Raw genomic sequence first — 12,543 nt, 5'->3', positions numbered from 1 at the left:
TCATTATGTTTCAACCAAAGTCAGGAAATCTTTCTATCTGGTTTATCTCCAAGATCCATGTAAGTCATCCTACCGGTGTTCTTTTCCTTTACCAGACCCATAACTGAGTAAAATGACCTATTTGGTATGTACAAATCTAAGCATATGGCTCAGTTGGAAAGTCCAGAAAAATTTCTAACCAAGAAAATGAAAGGCCTTAATTACTTTGAGTATCCTGATAAATTAGTATGACTCTCCTTATACTCAATAGCCTGCAGGCTTCTCCGAGGTGACCTTCAGTAGCCCACCAGCTCCTCAGAGGTGACTTGTGTCTTGCTTTTTGAGACATTCCTATTTTATGCCTTTTCTTCTCAAAATACTGCGGCTCTACAAACATCCGTACTAGGGATGAGCAGTATTAAGTGCTTGAAACAGGTAGTGAGAAATTTCATGTCTCTCTGAAGGTACATATGGCTAGGCATTTCATAGTCCCTGTGATCACTTTCCTAGTATTGCTCCTATGTTCCAGTGTTCCTAGGCTCCATGAGATATCCTCCCAAGTACTGTATAAGCTGACTGTTCAGTTGTGCATAGAGCCTCAAACAGTAAGTAAATGCTGGACAAGAGCCCATCCAGTATAACAATTGATATGCATGAAGATCCTTGTGTTCCAAGCTCCCATTCTAGTCACCCCAGTAAATTATTATGCATGCTCTAAAGGTCTTACATCCTGCTGCCATCACCGCAACAACAGAATGGTGTACCTTTGGTAAAATTTACAAGATTAATGAAGTGTTACTGAGTTAAAATACATAATTGCAGCTCAGAATAGTGTCATAATAAACACATACGCATGCACAGTTTTGTTGATTTCTTCTTTTTGTTGATTTCTTCTTCATAAATGTCCACGTGACACTGATTAAATATGCTTTACTTTGTAAATGTGTCTTGCAGGAATGTTTTGTTGATTTCTTCTTCGTAAATGTCCACATGACACTGATTAAGTATGCTTTACTTTGTAAATGTGTCTTACAGGAATGTTTTGTTGATTTCTTCTTCATGAATGTCCACGTGACACTGATTAAGTATGCTTTACTTTATAAATGTGTCCTGCAGGAATGTTTTGTTGATTTCTTCTAGATAAATGTCCATGTGACACTGATTAAGTATGCTTTACTTTGCAAATGTGTCTTACAGGAATGTTTTGTTGATTTCTTCTTCATGAATGTCCACGTGATACTGATTAAGTATGCTTTACTTTGTAAATGTGTCCTGCAGGAATGTCCAAGTGGTGTTGTTAATGAAGATACATTCAAGCAAATTTATTCACAGTTCTTCCCACATGGAGGTGAGCTTTTGAGTTTCATTTATTTAGAAGTGCTTATTGGTATAAAATGTAATTACATTAAGAAAATGATAGTGTTAGGAAGTTTGTTTCTTTTTTCAACATTCGAAAGTATAATACAAGTAATTACTTAAGTTAAAAAAATGTTTAGTGTTCCTGATACACAGTGCTGTATAATATAAATAAAATGTTCACAATAGTCTTACACATATTCTGCAGATGGATATCCTAAAATGTATTTGTGTATTTTAATGAAGGCCCAGAGAGAGACAGTGAATCTGCAAGGAAACAAATAGCACATTCATGTTAAGAAAGTTACTAGTAATACATTTTATAAATAAGAAGCAGAAGGGCAGAGGAATAAAAATGCATGCAAATCATATATTAACATTTGGACGCAGAGCACTGGAAGAGGTACGTTTGCAACTAGACATTTTGTGATACAGGAAATGTAATGCATGGTATACTTTTGCAAACACAGCATACTGGATTGCCAGAATTAGCATAAAATCCAAGTAGTGCAAAAAAATTTTTCCACCAAGCAGTTATTTTGCAGAATAGTTGGTACCAATGACAATGTGTTACTATCAAGTGTTATATGTATAGCTGTGATTTTTAGTGAGTGTCATACTGAATTACCAAAAGTACAGATGGTATTGTCTAAGGGTGATATTGTGTTTTATAGATGGTAAGCAAATTATTTTTTATCAGCTCAGCTCATAGTTCTTGGGCTTAGATTTATTGACCCATTTCAATCTATATTTTGAGATTGTTATTATTCTAACATTCTCACATTTGTAATTAATGTTAAGAGCAGAGCATGCACTAACTCACGCAAGTTTTGTTATAGATGATGCTTCCATTTAGATAATTAATGTCCTAGTGCTGTTTTCTTTAGAGTATTAATATGCAACATTGCATTCCTGTTTTAGTATTTGTTCTTAGCAGAGACACATGGCTTGCCACACAGCGGTGTGGACATTGGTTTGAGATGATAGTAACTGCTAATCAGTCACCCCAACCCCATGTACAAACTGAGAAAAAGGGGGTTGATGTAGGCGCTGATAGGTAGCTGTGCCTTGACAGTTTGGTTCTGTCAAATCTTTCATATAGAATTTATTGTGTCAAGCAATTCCAAAATGTTAATTGTTAGTGCCTATGCAAATGAGTGCCTCACAATAAATATAAATAAATAAATAGAAAAGAGTTATATAAAATAATTGGACTGAAATTATATAATCTTAAAGATTTCCTCTTTCTTTTTAGATGCAAGCATGTATGCACATTACCTCTTCAATGCATTTGATTCAGCCAACAATGGATCGGTGAAGTTTGAGGTCAGTCTGGTTTTGTACCATGCAAGAAGCAAGGCAATTTTTTTAAGAAAGTTGTATAAAACTAAAGACATACAGCTTTTATTGGATTAGACATTGGCTTCTTGAAACAACAGCTTAATACACTTAGACAATTTTCTACTAAGAGAAACAGATGTATTGAACTTCATAACTGAAATGTGTGTGTGTGTGTGTGTGTGTGTGTGTGTGTGCGTGTGTGCGTGTGTGTGTGTGTGTGTGTGTGTGTGTGTGTGTTTATCTCAATGTGTGTGTGTGTGTGTGTCTGTGTGTGTTTATCTCAATGTGTGTGTGTTTATCTCAATGTGTGTGTGTGTGTGTGTGTGTGTGTGTGTGTGTGTGTGTGTGTATTTGTGTGTCCATTTTTTCTGAATTACCTATTCAGATTTATAGCTATTATTAGTAAAACCTATGTTTTACTGACAAAGTTCCTTCTTTCCCAGTCAACAACAGCTGTTATTATTATTTATTTTTTTTTTTGGTTTAAAGTCCATTTTTCATGTAACTGAAAATTTTTCCTGTATTTTGGTCGGGATAGATAAGCTGTTTACACAGCATTGCTGAACAATGTTTGTCCTGTTTAATTGAGGTCTTACAACTCCATCTGTCTAGCATTTTTTTATTGATGACCATAATCTCCTTGATCAAGATAATTCCCATGTCATAAAATGGACCAGTCTATGAGGTACTCTGCACTACGTCTAGCTTAATGCCACTAAAATTGTTTAGGTATCAGATCTCATTTGTTAGTGAATGACATAACTATTTCAAAGCTAAATCCAAAAATAATAAAGTACCTAAGATACAGAGTAGTTTGTCAATCCCTTTTGAACAAGATGTTGCAGTTATCACAGCCATTAAAATAAAATATTGTCTCTTTGCTAGAGGATAATTGAGTATTCCTAAACAGCTTATTACCTGAAACCATCACCAGTATAAAACAGAAAAGGGATATTGTGAAATAGCATAATATAATAGAGGGCAAACACATTAATATTCATTATTTTCTGAACACGACTCCAGGAAATTTTGAAATCAGTAAATTTTTCCTTGTCACTTCATGTTGGCTCTTCAGATATTCTCCCAACTAATAAAACTAGAATGAAGAGTGATCTGTGTAATAACTCTTCCTTTATATCGTGTGTTAATCTGTTAATTTGGAGTCTGATTGCATTGTCTTCTTATGGGTTTTATGAAGCTTAATACAGTAAAGAATCATACCTGAAAAGGCTCTCTGATCCATTAGGCTTTACCATGTTAGCAGAATAGAATAACTTCATAGTAATGGTACATGAAATAAAGTTACTGCCTTGGAAACATGGAAAGGTTTACCAGTTTAGTGAATACATCTCCATCTTTCTGATCACCAAAAACTTGACTGCAGCTTAGTCAAGAAGGAATTTGTGGTTACCCCTGTGTTCATCTTGAATGCATTTAGAGGTAGTTATGGCATTTCAGTGCTTTATCATCTTTTGTCAGTGTCAGTGACAGTTTATATATATATATATATATATATATATATATATATATATATATATATATATATATATATGTGGGAGTCTTTGTATAGTGCAGATGTCACTTGTTGATTTTAGCTGTTAACTACATAAATGTTTACTTCTCCTTCTCATGTTATTTAATACAATGATTTTCAAAGAGAAGAGGATTTATCATTTTCAGGACTCTAAAATGCAAGCAGAGATCTCCCTTAATTAATTCTAAATATGAAACAACATTTGAGGACAGATCTGTTGGTCTGATGGAGTTCCCTACATTATTAAGCTATTCATGTTTTTATAAGAAACCTTTGTATCTAGTCAGACTGAACAAGATGATGACTTGGAAAGTACAGCTTGGTTCACTCTACTCAATGATGGGTAGATAAGGGAAGTGTAAAGTGGGATAATGACTTCTGTATTACAACCTAATATACCTTTTATTAGCCTGTGCCTAGTGAAAAGCCTTTACTGACAGCTGATACAGTATATTAGTCAATGGTCAGAACACTGCTACCCAATAACAACAGTGTTCCCAGATCTCTGACACCCTGTTCTGGTTTAAGTGGATTACTTTCTGTGTTGCACTAGTAAGAGACAGTATCCTCCCCTCCCTCTCAAAAAAAATGCACTGTGGTGCATCGTTTCACAGGGAAATCCAGATTATGCTGTCTAAACCAAGAATGGATATTATCCAAAGCACTCTCCAAAGTGCAGAAACTGCACATGATTACAGAATGTCCATACTCTGAGTCATCTCCATATTTTTATCCAGAAATTCATTTCCATCTGAGTATCAGAAAAGAAAATTACAAAGAGTAGGTGGCACATGTACTGATCAATCTGGGTTGCCATTGATCTCTCCAGCTGGTTCACATAGTTCATCTCCAACCTTTACCCACTGGGTTCCGCTATTTAGCCAGTTGCTGGCCTGCTGCAAAACATGGACAGTCACATTGATTTTAACTGTTTATCTGTAATTCCTTTGTAGATAATCATATCAAATGCTTCAGTCTGATCAAAACAGACTGTATGTTTTGTCAGCCTCTTCTCTATGGCTGTATTAAAAATGACAAGTTCAGTAGACAGAGGATCTGCTCTGACAAAGCTACATTGGTGAGTATCCATAAGGAGTAGATCACCAGTCTCTTTTTTGAAACAGATCTATAATTCAAAATTTGCATAAAGCACATGGCAAGCCAAAAGACTCTGTAGTTATTGGGATCTGATATGGGCCCACCATTGTACTTCAGAACAACTACTGCTTGTTACCGGAGTTGTAAATAATATTCTATTTGGAGGAATTTATTTAGGAGAACAAGGAGGGAGCACATTAAATTCCATTAAGTGTTATAGTTATACAGAAAATTATCTAGAATGTTTTGCAGGCCCACAGACCATGTATCCTTGATTTTAATAACACCACCGCCATATCTATAAAAATTAGAGGGACAGAACCCACTATAAAAATATTTAATTTCTACTTTTTCTTTAAATATACACAGTTCTTCTCATCCAGAATACTGTATATATTATTTGGTTCAGAGAATTTGTGAGTATTAAACAATAATGTACTGTACTGCTGTGTTGATTTTTACCCTTGATTTTCCCTTGATTTTTCACAATATAGTTAAAAAAGGTTGTTATTAGTTCCGGGTATTTTCTGTGTTATTTTTGCTACATATGCCTGCTGACTTTCAAGCTTTCCTTCAGTTAGACAGTCCCCCAATCACGCCTTTTTTCTGGGATTCCACCAGGACCTGAGGTGAGAGCTGTCTGAGGGGGGGGGGGTTCCTTCATTCAGGCAGCCACGAGAGTACTTTATGCTGTCACAAGAATTCTGACAATGAGGGCATTTGAATGGCTGAACCCCACCCACTGCACAGGAGTACTAGCAAACTGCATCACCACAGTAACCCACAATGCCCGCCTCTTCTAAGTGCATGCTTCTATACATTTACTATGAAGGCTACAACCGGTCAGTGACTTAGTGATAGACATCCCTCCTCTGTGGGACAGTGGCAGTGCCTGCAGCTGGATCCACCCTTCCAAACTGCTAGGATAGCCCTGTACCCTCCCATCTTTCTCATTAGAGTCAAACATCACTCAAGATGCTAGTCTAAAAAAGTGTCTCCTGAATTGCCGCTAGAGCTTTATAACCCTCGGTCTGTGGCACTGCTGATCTTTGCCTCAGTTTTAGATGCTGTTTGTGGGTTTAGAATTATCATTCCTTATCTGATGGTTGTATTTGGTTGTTTATGTATTTTTTAATTGAGCTTTGTTTTAATGATTTGACATTTCTTCAACAGTTTTAGTACTTTTCCTTTCTATTGTATAGTTAGTTTTATATACCCAACATAACACTGAAAAGTATTTGTCTGTGACAAATTGTAAAATATGGTTTTCAAATAGCTTGTAGAAATTGTAAATCCTCCCCAAATAAATGTCAGTGGCATAGAAGATTATCTCATTGAAAACAAAGGGAGCAGTGATTTCTGAGTACTTGTTATTAAATATAATTAGTTAATTTTTTTAAATACAAAGGACTGCGACTGAAATCCCTGGAACAGCAAGAATTTATTTAGAAAGATCCAAGGATTCAGTTTGAAATGTTAATTTGATGGTGACTTGATTTGTTTTTTATGAGGGAAAGGAAAACAACATGGTATAAGAAAGACACATACTAACTGGCATTGCATTTGGAGTATTATTTTCCCTGGTTATGTTCTTCTCCAATTGTTTCATTTTTTTTTTGTATTAATGAAATCTGTGAAATGTTGAGCTTAATGATTTTTAGGATTATAGTATTGGGGCAGTTGGAGTCACCTATGATAATGATGTTGTCATTGACTTCAGAATGAAGATTTTTTGCTCTCAAAGTCTTATATTTGCTAGGTGCCATAAAGGGGGTAGAGTAACACCATAATACATTGTAGATGACTTGGTTGAGAGATATAATGATGGTAATTTTTTTTTCATTTATCTAGGCATCATTTGGTGACATATTATAGTTATCCAGTATGTACATAGATACCCTGCGACCTGTCATTTCTGGGCATGAAAGAATGAAAGACACTGTACATCTTAATTTGGGGATACTCGTAGCCTCTGTGAACCACATTTCAGATGTACAAGTAGCGACAAAGATCAAAAATATCTACGTGTTACTTGTCTTCTTATTTAGGCTCTGGGCCGTGATACATTTGGTGTGCCCAGGGTTGCCCATTGAAGGTCCAAGAACTATAACTAATTCATTGCCTGTGATCATAAGGCAGTGTTTATGCTGCTTCAAAAAGCCATCTGCTATAAGATCAGCCAAGGTAAGCTCTTGTAGTGGAGTAGTAACACAGGAAATGGTTGAGACAGGCAAAAAAATGTGAAGGGGGAGGTATTACTGGAGTCACTTTGAAAGATAGAAGTAATTTTCTTATCTAATCAAAAAGGGGACAAAGAAGAACCATCAAACAATGGACTGTTCTTGCTTATTAATATAGATGCAGAGATTTTCTTCCAAGTGCTAGTGGTAAGGTCAGAGAAGGTAATCCTACAGTTAATAGTTATCTCTTAGGTCGGTGGTATCAAAGGGAGGACATCTTCTCCTAACTGGAAGACACTGATACATTTTGTGGAATATGTAGAAAGAGAGCCCATCTAAATGTGGTTTGTAACATTTTCTAGCAAATTAAAATTCTTGAACTGGTAGAGTTGGATTTTTTTGTGCTTGTAAAGCATTTAGGAGAACAATCTAGGATGTTTGATTACATGAGTAAGGGATATGCAAGGGCAGAGTGGTTATCAGACACCAATTGGATAGAGAGGGGTACACAGAAGGGTTGCCCACTATTGTTCTATTATTTCTGTTAGTGATGATGGGCTTAGCTAGGTGGGTGAGAGAGGCAGAGAGGTGTCACTTCCACCTATTTAAAGAATATGATACTTATTACAGGGATGTTAATACACCTTTCCAAAATATTTAATATTTTGTAAGCATTTGTGGTGGCAGCAAATTTGCAATACCAGCCACAGAAGTCTATAATGGTGCCAGTTAGACAGGGTGAGTGGAGAGGAATAAATCTTAGTGTAAATAAAGAGGCTGAAGACATCATGAATGGATGATCAGGCAAAATATCAGCACTGTTTTAAGCTTAGAATTTAATTTCTATATAGTGACGCACTTCAAGGACAGTTGTTCAGGTCTAGCAAGGTGATTACTCCTCAGCAGATGATGAGGTGGTACACAAAATCTATGAATTTAATTGGTTCATCAAAAACTATACAGAAATAGCATGTCTTATTTTGGCAAAATATGTCAGAGTAAGTCAAAGCATTAGTGTATAACATTTCTGCAAAACATTTTGTGCCACAATTAGAGAACAGAAAAGGAAAAAAAGATATTTTGCACATTGCAGGTTTACCATGACATAGTATAAGACTAGATATTTTTCAGTACAAGAATCAACATTATATTGTTCGTGTGAGTTACTGCTCAGAATTCTCAGAAATTGTTCATCTGTTAGACACATCAAGCACTTCAGTGATTAGTATACTTAAAGTAGATTTTCTTATTGTGGTATACTGGAAGAGGTGATTTCAGATAATGCTTTACAGTTAGCCACTATAGAGTTTCATGAGTTTTTGCTGAAAGGATAAGTCAGACACTTACGAATATACTGAACAAAGCAGACATTTCTCCTGGTACGGACTGTTACATTTCACTGTACAAATATAGACTTGAACAATCACACGCTGTAGGATTGCCTCTACCTCAACTCTTAATGGGCAGAAGGCTTAAAGCAAAATTGCCAGTCATATATGCATTTCCTCAACAACGGAATTATCAAAATTACTTGAGAAGTTTAGGAGCAGACAAATTACTCAAAATGTTTTAAGAACAGACAAATCACTCAAAATGTACTATAACAAACTTAAAGAAAACCTTTCATCTTTGCAGGAAGGAGAAAGAATAGTCACAAGAATGTATGTGAATTCCAGGGTTACATCTAAAGAAGCTAATGCTGAAATGAAAGCAGAGGTTGTGCTAATCAGGAGGACCTATGCTTTTATTTGTTATATGTTTATTTGTTGCATGATGTTGCTTGTGTGCATTCATGAAAGTAATGATTCATAAAATTAAACAGTAGTAATGCTAGACCATCCAGGAGAAGACCACGCAATACATATCATGGGCATGATCCATGCAACATAACCCCTTTCCAACACCAAAAAGTACATTCATAACATTGTTAGGATTCCGTTATCTAGTGTAGGATACATGCCCTCCTGAAGGGAGTTGAGGGCAGGACAGACAGCACAGTTTAAAACAGAATAGTGACAGTTATAAGAACCAAGTTATGAGACATTGTACAATCATGACCATCAACAGTTCATCTGTATGTGACTGAGGAAACACAAAGGTTCGAAACAGCAGATGAATGCAAATGAAGTGCAGCTCACTATTTGGCAGTCTTGATCTGCCATGGTAAGCACAGATTTAGGAATGTTTCAAGTTCCATTGTCATGACTGTGGTGCAGACTGCATTTAGATATCATGTAAATGACATGGTCTGGTCATGTTATTAGTATCATTTGCTGGAGCTAAGTGCCATCAGTGTGAAGGTAGCACAGCAGAGTGTGGCTGTCACTCTCCAGCACTTTGCTTGCTATACATACACCCAGAATCCCCAATGCATGCTTGTTGTTCCATACATAGAGCTTTGTTGCCTGATATTGCTCTACACAGCAACAACTGCCTGTGACAGCTCCAGTATATGCTTGTTAGCTATCATTCTCAAGCTTGTCAAGTTTTAACCAGAAGAATCAAAATAATAAAAAAAAATCTGTAAAGTATTTTAGCAGTAGCTGAAATCCCCCATGCACCACTCAACAACCCCCTTATTTTATTATTCTCACTCCAAGGTCAGAGACAGGCAAGAAAAGCCTTTCTCTCTCTCTCTCCGTCTCCCTCCCTCTCTCTCTCTCGCTCTCTCTCTCTCTCTATATATATATATATATATATATATATATATATATATATATATAGATATATATATATATAGATATATATGTATATATATATATATATATATATATATATATATATATATATATATATATATATATATATATATATATATATATATCTCCCTCTCTCTCTATCTCTCTCTCACACTCTCTTTCTCTCTCTCGCTCTCTCTCTCTCTCTCCCTCTCTCTTGCTCTCTCTCTCTCTCTCTATATATATATATATATATATCCCTCTCTCTCTATCTCTCCCTCTCTCTCATTCTCTCCCTCTCTCTCTCTCTCGCTCTCTCTCTCCACCACACCTTGATCAGTATGATCTTTTTTCCTGTACAAAGCAAGCAGCAGCACAAGAACAGCTGTGATAATGTTGGAATACCTGGGACATGATCAACTGACTGTAAGCCATATACATTTGTTGTCTCATTGCTTTATTATAGCCTTTATTACATCATCACCATGCATCTTTTGAAGTGTATATATAAAACAAGGTTTTGGGCTTAAAAATGTGAACAAATCAGAAACACTGTTTGGTTTAAGGGAGTGCACTAGACAAGTATTTCACAAGTAAAATAGACTGCACCAAATTGTCACAAGAGAAAAAGAACACTTTCATTTCTGACTTAATCTGTCCCTTCAAAAGTTAAGAAATCTGAAGTGAACTTGATGCTAAAGAAAATAAGAAATGAAAACATACTCATGAGTTAGGGCCAGGGGGAACAACCCACAGATGTTTTTCAGAATGAAAATACATTTTTAAGCTATTCCTTTCTTAAAGACACGCTACTCTACGCTCCTGTACCACTTTTCTGTTAAGTACCAGTCCAGCAACTTACATCAAACTATTGCAAGAAAAAAATGAATTAAAAAAAGAGTTTGCTGTCCTTTTTTAAACATATCCATTCAAAAGTTAAGAAAGGCAAACTAAGGCTATAGTTAAAGCAAATACAAAACCAAAATCTGCTCATTATTTAGCTGCTGGAAAAAACTAACCAGAGGTCTCTGTTCAGAATGCACAAGAAAGAAAACACAGGTATCGAGAAGCTTTCCATGGCATGTGGTCTCCAAGGATACTGCATTCAGCACGTCACAATATACTGACCCCACTGGTATGCAGCAACATATGTGGAGGCTTACCTTGCTTCATTCGTTTGCTAGTGGCATACTAACAATGTTATCACCTCAGATCCCAGGGGCTGCATGAAGAGGTGCGCAGTGCTAATCCCAACTTCTCCTTTAACAATGACCAAACATGTCTGTTCCCTACACAGTGAGGGACTATAATTTGAAGAAATATTGATATTCTTATGAATTAATCTAAAGCGGGTATATATCCAATAAGTGCAACAGCTATCCACTGCAGTGAACATTCTGAGTATGCTTGTACAAAATAAAGGCTTTATTATTGGATCCCTTCAAAATTTACTGTAATAGTACATTAATGATCACTGTTCTCTCCTCTTCATTGGTATCTTAGACGGGCAAGTTTACAAGAGAGAGATATAATAATCCATCTGAAGTGCTGTAAGAGAACTGTCCCCTTCTATCATTTAAATTAAGGTCAGCAAGTCAAGAATAACAGGTAAACGAGCAGATGGCAAATAGAGACCCTCCCAAAATGCTTTAAATGCAAGGGTGAAAAGCCCCAGAAAGAAATACAATATTACATAAAGGGATACACTGCATAATTGTGACTAGATGACAGTAGTTCTTTTAAATTCTGCTTTTTAAAATTGTTCTTCACAACATAGAGGCTGGATGGTCTTTAACAAGCTTGGTTTTAAATGACACAGGATAGCTGCATAATTCTACATTTAGGTGTACTCAGCCCTTAGTGTTATTTTTAAGGCTTGTTGACCACATATTAATCAATTAATTCCAAGAAAACTATTAATTATACTCTAACTTTTAATGAATCTGTAGCAATAACCTACAGCTCCCCTCCAGCAAAATACTTGTCAATGGTCTGTAATTGTTAACCACCACCACTATGTAGTATGTAAAACTAAGACTAGTTGTAGGACTCTAACAAATAACAACCACCATATAATATGTATTCGTTTTACAACTCCAACAATGAAAGCAACACCATAAGGGTATCATTTCAAAAGTAAATAAAAGAAACATTTGATTTCATCTCCCAATTCAAAACTATATTAAACAAGTGGATAAACATCTGCGCCCCCCAAGCCTTTCCGTGTTGGAGAGAAGTCTTCTAGCTTATCAGTGGGAGTGGTAAGCACTAGGTAGCCTATTTACCACAAGAGGAGTGGTTTCTGGCCTAGAAATTGTAGTTTATTGACCATTTGGGCAGTTTTTCCATCTCTTTCAACTTCTGGTTTAAAAGCCCA

General features: G+C 36.0%; 1 protein-coding gene across 3 annotated transcripts in view; it reads left to right on the top strand.

Annotated features, from left to right (window-relative positions):
• LOC122800061 (Kv channel-interacting protein 1) overlaps window positions 1-12,543 on the top strand; it is a 1,177,177-nt gene that overhangs the window by 985,195 nt on the left and 179,439 nt on the right. For all 3 annotated transcript variants that reach the window (XM_044069553.1, XM_044069552.1, XM_044069551.1), the window contains exons 3-4: window positions 1,258-1,327; window positions 2,591-2,661. In XM_044069553.1, coding sequence (XP_043925488.1) covers window positions 1,258-1,327; window positions 2,591-2,661 — 141 coding nt within the window. The remainder of the gene's footprint in view (window positions 1-1,257; window positions 1,328-2,590; window positions 2,662-12,543) is intronic.

The sequence above is a fragment of the Protopterus annectens genome, chromosome 4.part0, assembly GCF_019279795.1.
Source record: "Protopterus annectens isolate FY-2018-M chromosome 4.part0, PAN1.0, whole genome shotgun sequence".
Lineage (NCBI taxonomy): Eukaryota > Metazoa > Chordata > Ceratodontiformes > Protopteridae > Protopterus > Protopterus annectens.
This window is presented reverse-complemented; position numbering and strand designations above follow the sequence as displayed.